General features: G+C 36.9%; 3 protein-coding genes across 3 annotated transcripts; all 3 read left to right on the top strand.

Moving 5' to 3' along the window:
• The first annotated feature begins 10 nt into the window (after positions 1-10).
• Positions 11-2,159, top strand: LOC105164889 (peroxidase 18). Its single transcript, XM_011083705.3, has 4 exons — positions 11-611; positions 764-943; positions 1,043-1,208; positions 1,578-2,159. The coding sequence occupies exons 1-4, from the start codon at positions 357-359 to the stop codon at positions 1,997-1,999; spliced, it is 1,023 nt and encodes a 340-aa protein (XP_011082007.1). The 5' UTR covers positions 11-356; the 3' UTR covers positions 2,000-2,159.
• Positions 2,160-2,588: 429 nt separating this feature from the next.
• On the top strand, positions 2,589-5,623 carry LOC105164890 (Pentatricopeptide repeat (PPR) superfamily protein). The gene is made up of 2 exons (XM_088881620.1): positions 2,589-5,230; positions 5,312-5,623. The coding sequence occupies exon 1, from the start codon at positions 2,786-2,788 to the stop codon at positions 4,949-4,951; it is 2,166 nt and encodes a 721-aa protein (XP_088737746.1). The 5' UTR covers positions 2,589-2,785; the 3' UTR covers positions 4,952-5,230; positions 5,312-5,623.
• Positions 5,624-8,379: 2,756 nt separating this feature from the next.
• On the top strand, positions 8,380-11,104 carry LOC105164891 (aspartyl protease family protein At5g10770). Its single transcript, XM_011083707.3, has 2 exons — positions 8,380-8,655; positions 9,570-11,104. Exons 1-2 carry the CDS (start codon positions 8,457-8,459, stop codon positions 10,841-10,843), a joined length of 1,473 nt encoding a protein of 490 aa, XP_011082009.3. The 5' UTR covers positions 8,380-8,456; the 3' UTR covers positions 10,844-11,104.
• Positions 11,105-13,096: the final 1,992 nt, after the last annotated feature.

The raw sequence follows: 13,096 nt of genomic DNA, 5'->3' as shown, positions 1-13,096 counted from the left end.
ATAGTATGATATTCATGAATTTATGTAGGTATCTGACAACGTAGTAAAGATGATACAATATGTACTACTACCCAACTTCCACCCACCTGAACTCTTTCAGTTCCACTTCTTTACTCTTCCCACCTCCAAATAAATAAGATAAAACAGATCAAGAAGGAGAGCATTTACTGACTACTTCTGGCCCCCACTGTGTTTAAATCATTATCAACCTGCCACAGCCACACCCAAATAAATGCAGCTTCATAACTAGATAAACACGTCGCCTCTCTCTCTCCGTGTGACTACTTTCATTGTAAGGCATACAGCAAGCATTCTGCTGATCTCACAAGCAGTGATTCTTGCTAAACTGTTCATAAATGGGAAAAACAGAATTTTGTGCGTACAAAGCATCTTCTCACCACAAGGTGCTGATGCTTCTGTTTTTTGTCATACTCTGTTTATCCTTTTTCCCTCCATTGTCTTCTTCTTCGAGTCTGTCTTTCGACTTCTACACAGGTACGTGCCCGGCTGCTGAAATGATGGTGAAAGACACAGTGAGATCAGCTTCTGATTTGGATCCAACAATCCCTGGGAAACTCCTTCGCTTGCTCTTCCATGACTGCTTTGTCGAGGTCATTTCCTGTTCAGTTTTAGTATGAATGTGAATTGCATGTATCCTAATACTGATCACTACTATGTTTCCTTTCAAATCTTTCAGATAACCAGATTATAGAGTTATGACATAAATATTAAAGTGGTTCATAGTGTGCATTCGTCATGACAGGGCTGCGATGCTTCTGTGCTATTACAAGGAAATGGAACTGAGTTAAGCGATCCAGCTAATAAATCACTTGGAGGATTTTCAGTGATAGACGCAGCAAAAAGAGTGCTGGAAATCTTTTGCCCCGAAACAGTTTCTTGTGCTGATATACTTGCATTGGCTGCTAGAGACGCAGTTGAATTCGTAAACCCTCAGCTTATTGTCCGAAGTCACAAATTCGACCCGCAAGTCTCATTTCTAATCATTTCTTGTTGACAAATATTTATTCACTTTCTCCAACAGGCAGGAGGTCCAAACATTCAGATTCCAACAGGGCGGAGAGATGGTAGGATTTCTCTGGCTGCAAATGTGAGACCAAACATCATAGACACCAGCTTCACATTGGATGAGATGGCCAAGGTTTTTACTGCCAAGGGATTGTCTATGGATGACATTGTTACACTCTCAGGTGGGCAAACTAAGCATTTGCGCTACATAAACAAGTCAAAGCAGACCAGTCTGATTAAACATCTATGTTCGTATTTGGGTGTTACGCTCAAGTGTGTTTGCTAGAAGTTACTTAAATTCAACACCGATAGAGCAACCTGACCAACTCAAGTAAACATTTGATAATAAACTGGTCCGGCATGTTTCCTGCCATGAATTTATCATAAGCGTGACTCATTACATAGCAGCATTTAAGAAATTTGCTATTCTCCAACCACCTCTTTGTAGTACTAGAATGTCGACTGTGAGGTTCTTCCATGTAAAACTTTCAGACATAAACAGCTAGAAAGATGAGAAATAAGTAATAGTTGCATGAGTTCTGTTTGTGCAGGAGCCCACACAATTGGAACAGCTCATTGCAGCTCATTCAACGACCGGTTCAAGCTGGACTCAAATGGAAATCTCACATTGATTGATTCATCTCTGGACAGACAATACGCGGCCCATCTAACAAAAATGTGTCCTTCCGGTGCTATTGATGATTCTGTTACGGTGAGCAACGATCCGAGCACGCCTCTCCTGTTCGACAACCAGTACTACAGGATTTTGCTTGAACACAAGGGTCTGTTCCAATCAGATTCTGCTCTGCTTAATGATGAAAGAACAAGGAACAGAGTGCTGGAATTTGCAAACAATCAAGATAGTTTCTATGAGAGGTGGGCTGTATCCTTTTCGAAACTTACTGGCATTGGAGTGAAGACGGATGATGAGGGCGAAATTCGACAATCTTGTTCTCTGTCTAACAATAGATGAAGTCATGATCTGATAGAAAAAGAACTCTTGTTTTAGAATCTTGTCATTATACTCAAGGTAGGAGTTTTGGTTGTTATAAATCATAGATTATGGTAATGGTATGAGTATATTATAATCTGTGTTGGATTTGTAGAATTTGAGAAAAACTGAGTTTGACTTCCGAACGATTTAAAACGTGCATTGAGAAACGTGACGAGTGTTATTGAAAAAGGTCTTAAACGTTTTAGGAATAATCACATTTACACTTCTTGATTTATGGTTAATTTATGCAACTTATTTATGTCAACAGTCAAAAAGCAAAGCTAGTTCTAGTGGTAGACGCACAATTTGTCAAAAAAACAGGGATAATTTATGTAAATATTATTGAGGTTTTCATGGGTATACGTAATTTTTTAAAAAATATAAATAAGTATATAAACAAAAAAATATAAATATAATTATCCCAAGTTTTTAATATTATTTTTGGAAAACCCCATCCTGTTTTTAATGTTGTATTAATTTTTTATCTTAATAAGATTCAATTTACGGTGATATGATTTAATACATTCAGATATAAATACTTATTTAATGATGGATATAACTCTTATTTTGTCTTAACTCAACTAAAGATAGTTATACGGTCTTATTTGCCGAGGGAATAAAGCAGTCGAAGTCGGGAGTTGTATTAGTTTAACTTGAAAGCGCATTGCCGACACATTGCTGTGAACGGCGGAGGAAATTGATGAGGAACCACGATTTTAAATTCTGATTCCTCTGCTCATTTCCTGGCAAAATTGTTTCTCATGAATGAGGTCAGTCCCACTGCATTTGCTCACTGAAACTGCTTTTCCCACTTTGTCGAGAGTTGCAGCAACCCATTGCCAAGCCATCAAATTGTCACTTATTACCGATACGTACACCTCCAATAACCTCGTAAACGGCTACGTAAAATGCAAAGAATTAAACACTGCCCTGAAGGTGTTCGACGACATGCCTCAGAGAGACACTGCTTCTTGGAACACCGTTATCACCGGATACGTGAATCAGGGAGACTTTTTAAGTGCCTGGGACGTCTTGAAATCTATGAAAAGACTTGGGTTTTTGTTGGACGGCTATACTTTTGGAAGCATGCTCAAGGGCGTTGCTATTGGTGGTGGCCTCATGTATGGCCAACAAGTCCATTCCGATGTTGTAAAGATGGGGTTTGATGATAATGTGTATGCTGCTAGTGCACTTTTGGATATGTACGCCAAGTGCAGTAGAGTTGAGGATGCGAATAAGGTGTTTAAGTACATGCTGGAGCGGAATACGGTTTCTTGGAATGCCTTGATTGCGGGATATGCAGAGATGGGGAATTTACAGCATTGCATGGAATTGTTTTTGTCTATGGAGATGGAAGGTGTGAGAGTCGATGATGCAACATTTGCACCTCTTCTGACATTGCTTTATGATGTGGAATTATATGAGTTGACCAGGCAGCTTCACGGAAAGATTGTGAAACGTGGTCTGGAGCATGAGAATACTGTGCTTAATGCCACAATCACTGCATATGCAGAATGCGGAAGGATTCAAGACGCTGAAAGAGTGTTTGACAGTGCTGATGGGTACCGGGACTTAGTGTCATGGAACTCGATGTTAGCAGCTTACTTGGAGCATGATCTAGAGGAGTGTGGATTTGATATTTTCATAAAGATGGTGAGACTAAGATTAGATCTGGATGCTTACTCGTATTCTAGCATAATAAGTACTTGCTTTGGAGAGACACAACAGAGCTTTGGAAAACCCTTGCATACTCTAGTAATAAAGAGGGGATTAGAACAGGTAACACAAGTATCTAATGCATTGATTTCCATGTATTTAAGACCTAACAGCCAAAGCATGGAGGACGCCTTGAAAGTATTCAAACATATAGACATCAAGGACCTTGTTTCCTGGAATACAATTTTGACTGGCTTGTCGCAAAATGGGCAGAGTGAAAATGCCTTGAGGCTCTTCCAGCAGATGCATATTGATTACATGGTAATCGACCAATATACCTTTGCAGCAGTCTTAAGATCTTGCTCAGACTTAGCCACACTCCGATTGGGTCAACAGATTCACATCTTGGTAGTAAAAACAGGCTTGGAGGGGAATGAGTATGTAGCTAGTGCTTTGATATTTATGTACTCAAAATGTGGAATCATTGAAGATGCTTGGAAATCCTTTGAGGCATCTCATAAAGACAGTTCAGTGACATGGAACTCAATTATTTTTGCATATGCACAGCACGGGCAAGGCAAAGTTGCTCTCGACCTCTTTAACCTAATGGCAGAGGGACAAGTGAAGCTGGATCATGTCACTTTTGTTGCAGCTCTCACTGCATGCAGCCACATTGGTTTAGTTGAAGAAGGTCTCAACTTTCTGAAATCCATGGAAACTGAATATGGAATTCAACCACGCATGGAAAATTATGCATGTGCAATAGACTTGCTTGGTAGAGCTGGACGTCTAATGGAGGCAAAAGAACTGATTGATGAAATGCCATTTGAACCTGATGTAATGGTGTGGAAGACGTTATTAGGTGCTTGTAGAGCTTGTGGTGACATACAATTGGCTACTTACGTAGCTGGCCACTTGCTTGAGCTGGATCCCGGAGACCACTGTACTTATGTTCTTCTCTCTGATATGTATGGCCATCTTAAGAGGTGGGATGAGAAAGCTAGTGTGACGAGGATGATGAGGAACAAGGGGGTCAAGAAGGTACCGGGTTGGAGTTGGATTGAGTTGCAAAATGATGTTCATGCTTTTAATGCAGACGATCATTCACATCCTAATTGCCGAGAAATATACCAGGCCTTGAAAGAACTAACCTACGAAATAAGAATTTCTCAAAATAGGTCTATGTTAGATGTTCCCCTCGATGATGTGGATCTTGCCAGTGGGTATTGGATTGTTGGTGCTGATGGTTTTATTCAAACCAGGTGTGACATGTAAAGAACATCATCCGTCTTCTTCAATAATGCACTGGGAAGAAGAATGTCCTCAGAGAATTAGTGCGTCTATTTGAAAGAGTACCTTAGAGACAATTATCCCCATTTTTTTGGCCATTGATTGAGGAATTCAGTTGTTCGGGAGAAATGCTTCTGTAGATCAGTGTAGATTAAAAGTGAAATTTCAATTGTTAAAGCCATTAATGCCGTGAATCAGCAGAGCGCAGCTGTTTGTATAACTAATGTGGAAGCCACATTTTCCTACCCCTGTTGCAAAATTAAGGTATGGTTGTTCTATTGTGCTGACCTTCACTTCTACAAACAAACGTAAGAGTACACTTTGAGTGTTGCTTCCAACTTTCAGGCGGTGTGCCCGACCCGTGATCAATCAGTGGCATTTTGATGGCTGATGTGTTTGTCTTTGCCTTTGTAATGTGAACTGAATTCTAGTTTGTGCTTTGAGAGGACCACCACTCTTGAATTCAGAACATAAATTACAAGCATCAAACTCAGCAATGATGTGACAATGCAACAACGTTATGAGTCCATAACTGTGCAGTTGCTGCTGAGAATATTAAACTTTTTGCGTTGAGTGTACTCAAGAAAATCCTATCAATAATTGTGGACAAATAAGAATTGTTTTCAGACAATGTGATAAATATACATTCTCAATCAATCTGCACCCCTCATGTCATAGTGTATATGATCATCAATTCATCATCACTCTCTCCCCTTTACATTTCTGCTCTTTTATTTTCTTGGGGTGGTACCATGTCTAGCTGTTGGCATAACCACCATTTAATCATACTAAAACTTGACATCCTTTTCAGACAGGCCAACCTCTGTCATCATATCACTATCATTTTGACTTGTGATTCACATTTTCATACCTAAACTCATAATCAATAATATGAATGGTGTGAGTGCAAATTGCAGCTGTACTCATGATGTGATTTATCTTTTGGACTTGAGCTAATTCAGTTACTCCAAACGTCCAAATGCTTGCCCTCAACCATTGCTAACTCATTCTTTTGTGCTCTTTCTCCAAAATCTAAATAATAACAGAAAAGCTTACCGAATTAATCCATTTACCATAACTTAAAAAAGTTGATTCATCTCGGAAAACTAGCTCCACTTCTACATAATCCTTAAGCCGCTTGTCATAATTATATCATACAATGATCGACACGTACCTTCTACATATCGAAATCAGATTAATACATTAGAAAATAAAAAAAAAAAAAATATCTATTCACAAGACATCCTAAAGTAAAAATATTGTTAAAAAAAAAAATCATCAAAATTTTCATTTTGTATAAATTTAGTAAAAGAGAGCAATGAATATTGATGTGGGGTAGAATGAACAAGATTCCATTGGGGATCATCAGTCCTAGTCCTGTCTTGTCTCACATTAGAGATTCCATTTTCCCCACTCCAATAGGCAATAGCATCCATGATAAGGCTGCCCACCCATATAATTAATTCACCATAAATCCAATTACTTAAAAGGAAGTGATATATATGTTGTGTGCTGCTCCACACCATCAATTATTTATTAGATGATTAACATATGTATGTAATCATCCATAATGGACAACAATCATGCACCAACAATTTCTTTCCACAACATTATTAATTAGTTCTCCTTCCAATTATGAACAATTACAACTTTTTTCTTTTCTTTTCTTTTTTTTTCTTTTTTGGTTGTAAGAGGATTCGTAGATATATATATACTTGAGATAAATACACTATTTTTCCTAAATTTATGGTGTAATTATACATGAATATTTTGTAGTTTTGAAAAATTATATCAAGTATCCTAATATTTGTTTACATCTAACAAATATGTTTTTTCATTAGTTAAAAATTCACTAAATTTACTGATATTAGCAAAAAGATTGATGAAAAGTTATATTTATCCCAATTGACTTATAGTAACTTATTGTAGGTTAAATAAATCTTTTTTTACCAAACTACTCCAAAACAACTTCTCACGATGATGTATGTGAGAAAGTATATTTTCACCCTTATATGAGTATTTTTGTCAGGAAAAATTTGTTTAACCTCAAATAAGTGCGTAACAAATCCTTTAAGGGTAAATATGAATTTTTATTCGACTTTCTTTTTTGCTAATATTAGTAAATCTTTTGAATTTTAATTAATAAAAAAATTTATTTATTAAATAGAAACAAATATCAAGAGTGCTAGATGTAATTTATAAAAGTAAAACAAATTTAAATATAATCATATTAAATTTTAAGAAAAAATAGTGTAATTATCCGTTTATGTGTTTGTATAGCTTTGTATTCTTGTTTTTCTTTTTCTTGTTATATATATATATATATATATATATTAATTCTTGACTTTGAAGGGCCAAGCAGTAGTGCAGGTGTACAAGTATGGTGAGTATGAGTGGAGTTAGGCATTTATACATAAACATTAAAAAAATAAATATAAAGAAACAAAGTGGGTAGAGCACTGAGTAGTAAAGGGTGTAGACCAATGAGATCAGGTCTCCCAAGAAGCTTCCAAGAAGTCCCAGAAACAAAATATACAAATTCTATAAAGAAAATACAATTTCTTGATTGTTTTATATATTTCTGCCTAAATCATTACATATTAATGATTTGGTCAGGCTCTTATAATGACTTTTTTGGTTAAAAAAAAAAAAAACCCACCTAAATTGGACCAATTTAGTTAGCAAAGCCTTAATTGTAGCAATAATTACCTTGTTTCATTAAACACGCTTTCGAATTTTTTATTTTTTTGATATTGTTTCTTACAACATAGTACATATAAATTCAAATATTAATTCATATATCAATATTTTCAAAGTAAACAAACAAACAGAACACTCCTGCCTTAAAAAAAATAGTGAAATAGAAGGATCTGTTCTTCTTTTTTTTTTTTGTTATTATTTGATTTTAATGTTTTAGGAATATAAATAAGGATGGTGTGCCCAATTTGGCTGTTGATGGCACATGCAATTTCGGGTGGAGAGTATGATTAACAATTCAGATATTTGGGTTATGAAATTGATTGATTTGTTTGTTGTGTTTGCAACCCCATCCCCATCCTCTTTCCCAACATTAATCACGGCCAACAAAACGCGTTTCCCTCCGTCGTTTTGCATCCCAAAAGTCCTATCATAATTACAATGTCTCTCTTTATTTAAATATTAATATCAAAATTGATCGTCAGCACTGATTTGAATTAAACACAATTTGTCTCATGTGATATGTGAAATAAGCAAAAAAAGAAAAAATATGAAAAAAAATTAACAACTAAATCACTTTATAATTAAAGTTGTCAGTGTCACCAGTATAATCACTTGAATGATAAATTTATATAATAAAATTGGTTAATTACCTAAATCAAGAGTGGGTGGGGTGGAATATTGAAATTGAAATTCTATTTAAATCAAGGGTGATGGTAGCCAAGACGACCACAACCACAACCCCAACCCGGTAAGAAACTTAAAAGGAAATTGCACTACTATATCATCACTTATGGGCAGCAGCAGCAGCAACAGCAACAGCAATTCCTTCTTCCTCTTGCTGAAATTTCTGCTCTCTTCTTCTCTTTTGTTGGTCTCAGTGATCACATGTGGTGTGCAAGCAAGAAAAGCTAACACTCAACCCCATTTCCACACCCTCTACTTCACCTCTCTTTTACCGGCCTCCGTCTGCACACCCTCCCCCCTCGCCGGTATCATGTCTTACTTACATATCTACAATTCTAAAATTTTTATTCCTGTTTTAAAATTGTACGTCAATTTGATCATATAACAAGTGTATTATATTTATCATATAATTGATTCAAATGGGATCAAACCTGGTCAGAATTAAAATTTTCACGCACAACTTCTCTTTGAATTTACATATTTTTGTTATTATATATTTTACGTACTGAATCTAGACATATATACGATCGATATGTTCTTTGATTATGTTCTTGTCTAATAATTGGAGATAACTAACTTCAATACTTTCATATATCCACTTACTGTGATATTTATTGGAACATAATCATACTATGATTATATTGTGCGGTAATAGTTTTTTTAGAACATCAATGGGAGATTTTGTGATGGGCAGGAAATTAATTAAGGTTGCAATATATATATGTTGAGGTTATAAGTCATAAGCGAAAGTCCAGCTTGTCGGGCCTGTAACATGGACCAAATTTTGATAATATTCCCGACCATAGAGAAAACAGAAAGCATAATGTATATAGTCTATTTTCAAGGTTATTTTCACTTTTCCTATGTCCTTGTCCCATATGTAAACACATATATATTTTCACCTAATTAATGAGCTAATTTAATTCAATTTTATGCATCAACCTTGCGGTTATATATATATATATATATATATGATTTTTTTTTTTGGTTGTTGTTATATAATTTTGTTCAATAATTTTAAAATTTTGCAAATTGAGGATAAAAATAAAATCGTTACGGAATTAAAATTATCATTCTTGTACTTACAGAATTAAAATTATAATTTTTGTTTAAGTGTGACGATCTACCACATTTGATGTGATTTGTTAATCTTGCGAATTAATATAATACACCTTAAGATTAATATAATATCCTAACAGATAAATGAAACATGAATCAGATTCCATCAAGAGGCAATCCACATTGCAAGTTGTTCACCGGCACGGTCCATGTTCACAAGACAAGCCCACCGCCGCGCCGCCCCTCAGTCGGATCCTCGCCGGCGACCAATCCCGGGTGGAATCCATCCAAGCTCGCCTCAATCCAACCTCAAACACCAACCAACTCAAACCCAACAAGAACAAGTTGATTGACAGAAAGGCCAACCTCCCTGCCCAGTCAGGCAGCTCCCTCAGCTCCGGCAACTACGTCGTCTCCGTCGGCCTCGGAACACCCAAAAAGACCCTCTCTCTCATTTTCGATACCGGAAGTGACCTAACGTGGACTCAGTGCCAACCCTGCGTCCGATCGTGCTACCAACAACGCGATCCAATTTTCAACCCTTCTTCCTCAACTTCATACTCTAATGTATCCTGCAGTGCATCTCAGTGTGCTCAGCTCTCCTCCGCAACCGGCAACGACCCCGGATGCTCCTCGACGACGTGTGTCTATGGGATACAGTACGGTGATCAGTCCTTCTCGGTGGGGTTCCTGAGCAAAGACACACTTGTCTTATCAGCAACCGATGTGTTCCCCAACTTCGTGTTTGGGTGTGGGCAGAACAATCAAGGACTGTTCGGAAAAACTGCAGGATTATTAGGCCTCGGCAGAGACCCTCTATCAATTGTGTCCCAAACTGCACAAAAATACGGAAAATACTTCTCCTACTGCCTTCCATCAACTTCAAGCTCAACAGGGCACTTGACACTTGGAAAAGGTGGAGCTTCAAGAAATCTCAAGTTCACCCCTTTCGCTAGCTCAAAGGGGACGTCGTTCTACTTTATCGACATTATCAAAATAAGCGTAGGCGGGCAAGACCTACCGATCAGCCAAACAGTTTTTGATACTGCAGGCTCAATCATAGACTCAGGGACGGTGATAACACGCCTACCGCCTGATGCATACAGTGCTCTGAGTACCGCGTTCCAGCAACAAATGAAGAAGTACCCGAGCGCACCGGCATATTCCATACTGGACACTTGCTATGACTTTAGCAACTACACAACCTTAACCATTCCAACTATATCTTTCACCTTCGGCGGGAATGTGAAAGTTGACTTGGAAGCCACTGGGACACTTGTAGCCGTTAGCTCAACGCAAGCGTGCCTTGCTTTCGCAGGGAACGGTGACGATGCCGATGTGGGCATCTTTGGTAACATTCAGCAGCAGAAGTTGGAGGTGGTGTACGATGTTGCTGGAGGGAAGCTGGGATTCGGCGCTGGTGGATGTAACTGATGATCATTAATTATGTATGCATGCATGCAAGCAGAAAACTGTGACAAGTTACATGTGCATATATTTCAAAGGGGAAAAAGAAGTGTAATTACATCATAGTATGTGAGAATAATTAAAGTCGAAGTGAAGGTGGAAAGAGAGATATTTGCATGTAAAGGTAAAACGTATAGCGGTAGGCAGGTAGCGTAAGCTTATGGTTGATGATTGAAAGGTGGGAAAACTGCTCTTTCCTTGAATATAAAAGCCTTGATGGTGTGAGTACTGCTGATTCACTTATTACACTATTAAATTGGTCATAATGTCGTGAAAATTTTAAGGTAATTAGTCATCATTCATCGACATTCTTTGTGGGCTGGTCTCAGGCGCCGGTGACGTGAATTCAACTGCTTTTTGTGATTGATTTGTAATTTAAAAAAAGTGATTAATTACTTGACAAGTATATCACATCGTAATTAAAAAAGGAAATTCAGCTATTTGGCATATAATTCTAAATGTTAGTGAATTACTGCTGATAGGATTGATGTTGACATCATTATGTAATTATATAAAATGCAAATAATAATAAATTTGGACACATTATAATTGACCGATCTAGAAATCAATGTTGAGGGGTTGAAAAAAAGGTAAATATTACTTTGATCCTCAAGTGTTTCACTTATTTTAAATTTGATCTCTCATATTTTCTTCTTATCAAACTTAATTTCTCAAATTTAAAAATTCATCAACTTTGGTCCTTCCCTTAAAAATTCATCAATTTTAACGGATTAGTTAAAAAAAAAAAAACCATCAATGGGCTACTAAGAATTCAAACTTGCACCTTTGCTTGAACAAGTTAATGTCATCATCACTTCACCAAAGCTATTTCTTGGCTTTTTAGTAACTCAAATTTTACTAATCATCTGAATTTTTCTCATTGAGGATGAATTAGTTTCAGATCTCCCGCAACAACCGAAACGATTTTTTTTTTATATACTTTTATGTGTTTGTGATTTATAACATTGTTTGAGATTTGTGTTATTTGGTTGGTTATATTTTAACATTTTGTAATTAGGAATACATAAATTTGAGATGGTTATTAGAATGATTGATTTGGTTGATTTTGAGATATTCTTTCAACATTTTTTATATCTTTGATATAAGTAAAGTTTCATTTAAAAAAATAACCAAGAAATTGATTCGACTTATTAAAGTAAAGGCGCAGGCTTGATTCCTCAACATCCCTTTTTTTTTTTTAAACAAATCTATTAAAACTAACGGATTTTTAACAGAAGGACCAAAACTGATGAAATTTTTAAGTTTGATGGACTAAATTTGATGAGGAGGAAACATGAGGTTTCAAATTTGGATAAGTGGCATACTTCCGGTACCAAGAGTGATATTCACCCCATTGAAAAATTATATTTATATATTAAATTCATATTCCTACATTACTGGGGGCAATTAAAACTAATCGGTTGTTGATCAATCAAACATGATGGAGTGGTTGGATCAAACAGTTTTTGATACTGCAGGCACAGCCATAGACTCGGGGACGGCCACTAACGTGCCTTCCGCCTGACGCATACAATGCTATGAGCACGGCGTTCCAACAAGGGATGAAGAAGTACCAGAGTGCACCACCATATTCCATACTGGACACTTGCTATGACTTTGGCAACTATATAAAATGTAACCGTTCCAGCTATCTCTTTCACCTTCGGGGAAAGGAAGGTGAAATTTGACTTGGAGTCCTCCGGGAGACTTGTAGACCATTAGCTCAAGGCAAGCGCGCCTTGCATTCGCAGCAAACGGTGATGATACTGACGTGGGCATCTTCAGTAACACTCAGCAGCAGATGTCGGGGTGGTGACAATGCTGTCTTGGCTTATTTCACTCACCATATACATAAATTCATTTACGTTTGTTTTTTTCCTCAAGAAAATGTCATTTTTAGCTAATGGCATTTCACCTTCCATGTCATGGTGATATGGATACAGCTGATTCAAAAACGAAACACATTTCCTCCTCATCTGTTGAAAAGGAAATGCTAAACATAGATGTTCATAAGGTACTTTGAGATGGCTGACAAATTAAATTATTTAAAAACAATGATGATTTGTACAAACAGACAAGGTCAGGGATGTAAATATTATATTTTCTCACTCTTAAAACTTGACCCAATCCCTGGAGTCTAGACACTGCCAATACATACAACTATTTAAGTATTACCCTTCCCAAACCCGGTGCCCTTTGCTAAGCCCAAAGTCCCCACAA

The sequence above is a fragment of the Sesamum indicum genome, linkage group LG6 (genome assembly GCF_026168435.1).
Source record: "Sesamum indicum cultivar Baizhima isolate 11 linkage group LG6, ASM2616843v1, whole genome shotgun sequence".
In the NCBI taxonomy this organism is placed as follows: domain Eukaryota; kingdom Viridiplantae; phylum Streptophyta; class Magnoliopsida; order Lamiales; family Pedaliaceae; genus Sesamum; species Sesamum indicum.
This window is presented reverse-complemented; position numbering and strand designations above follow the sequence as displayed.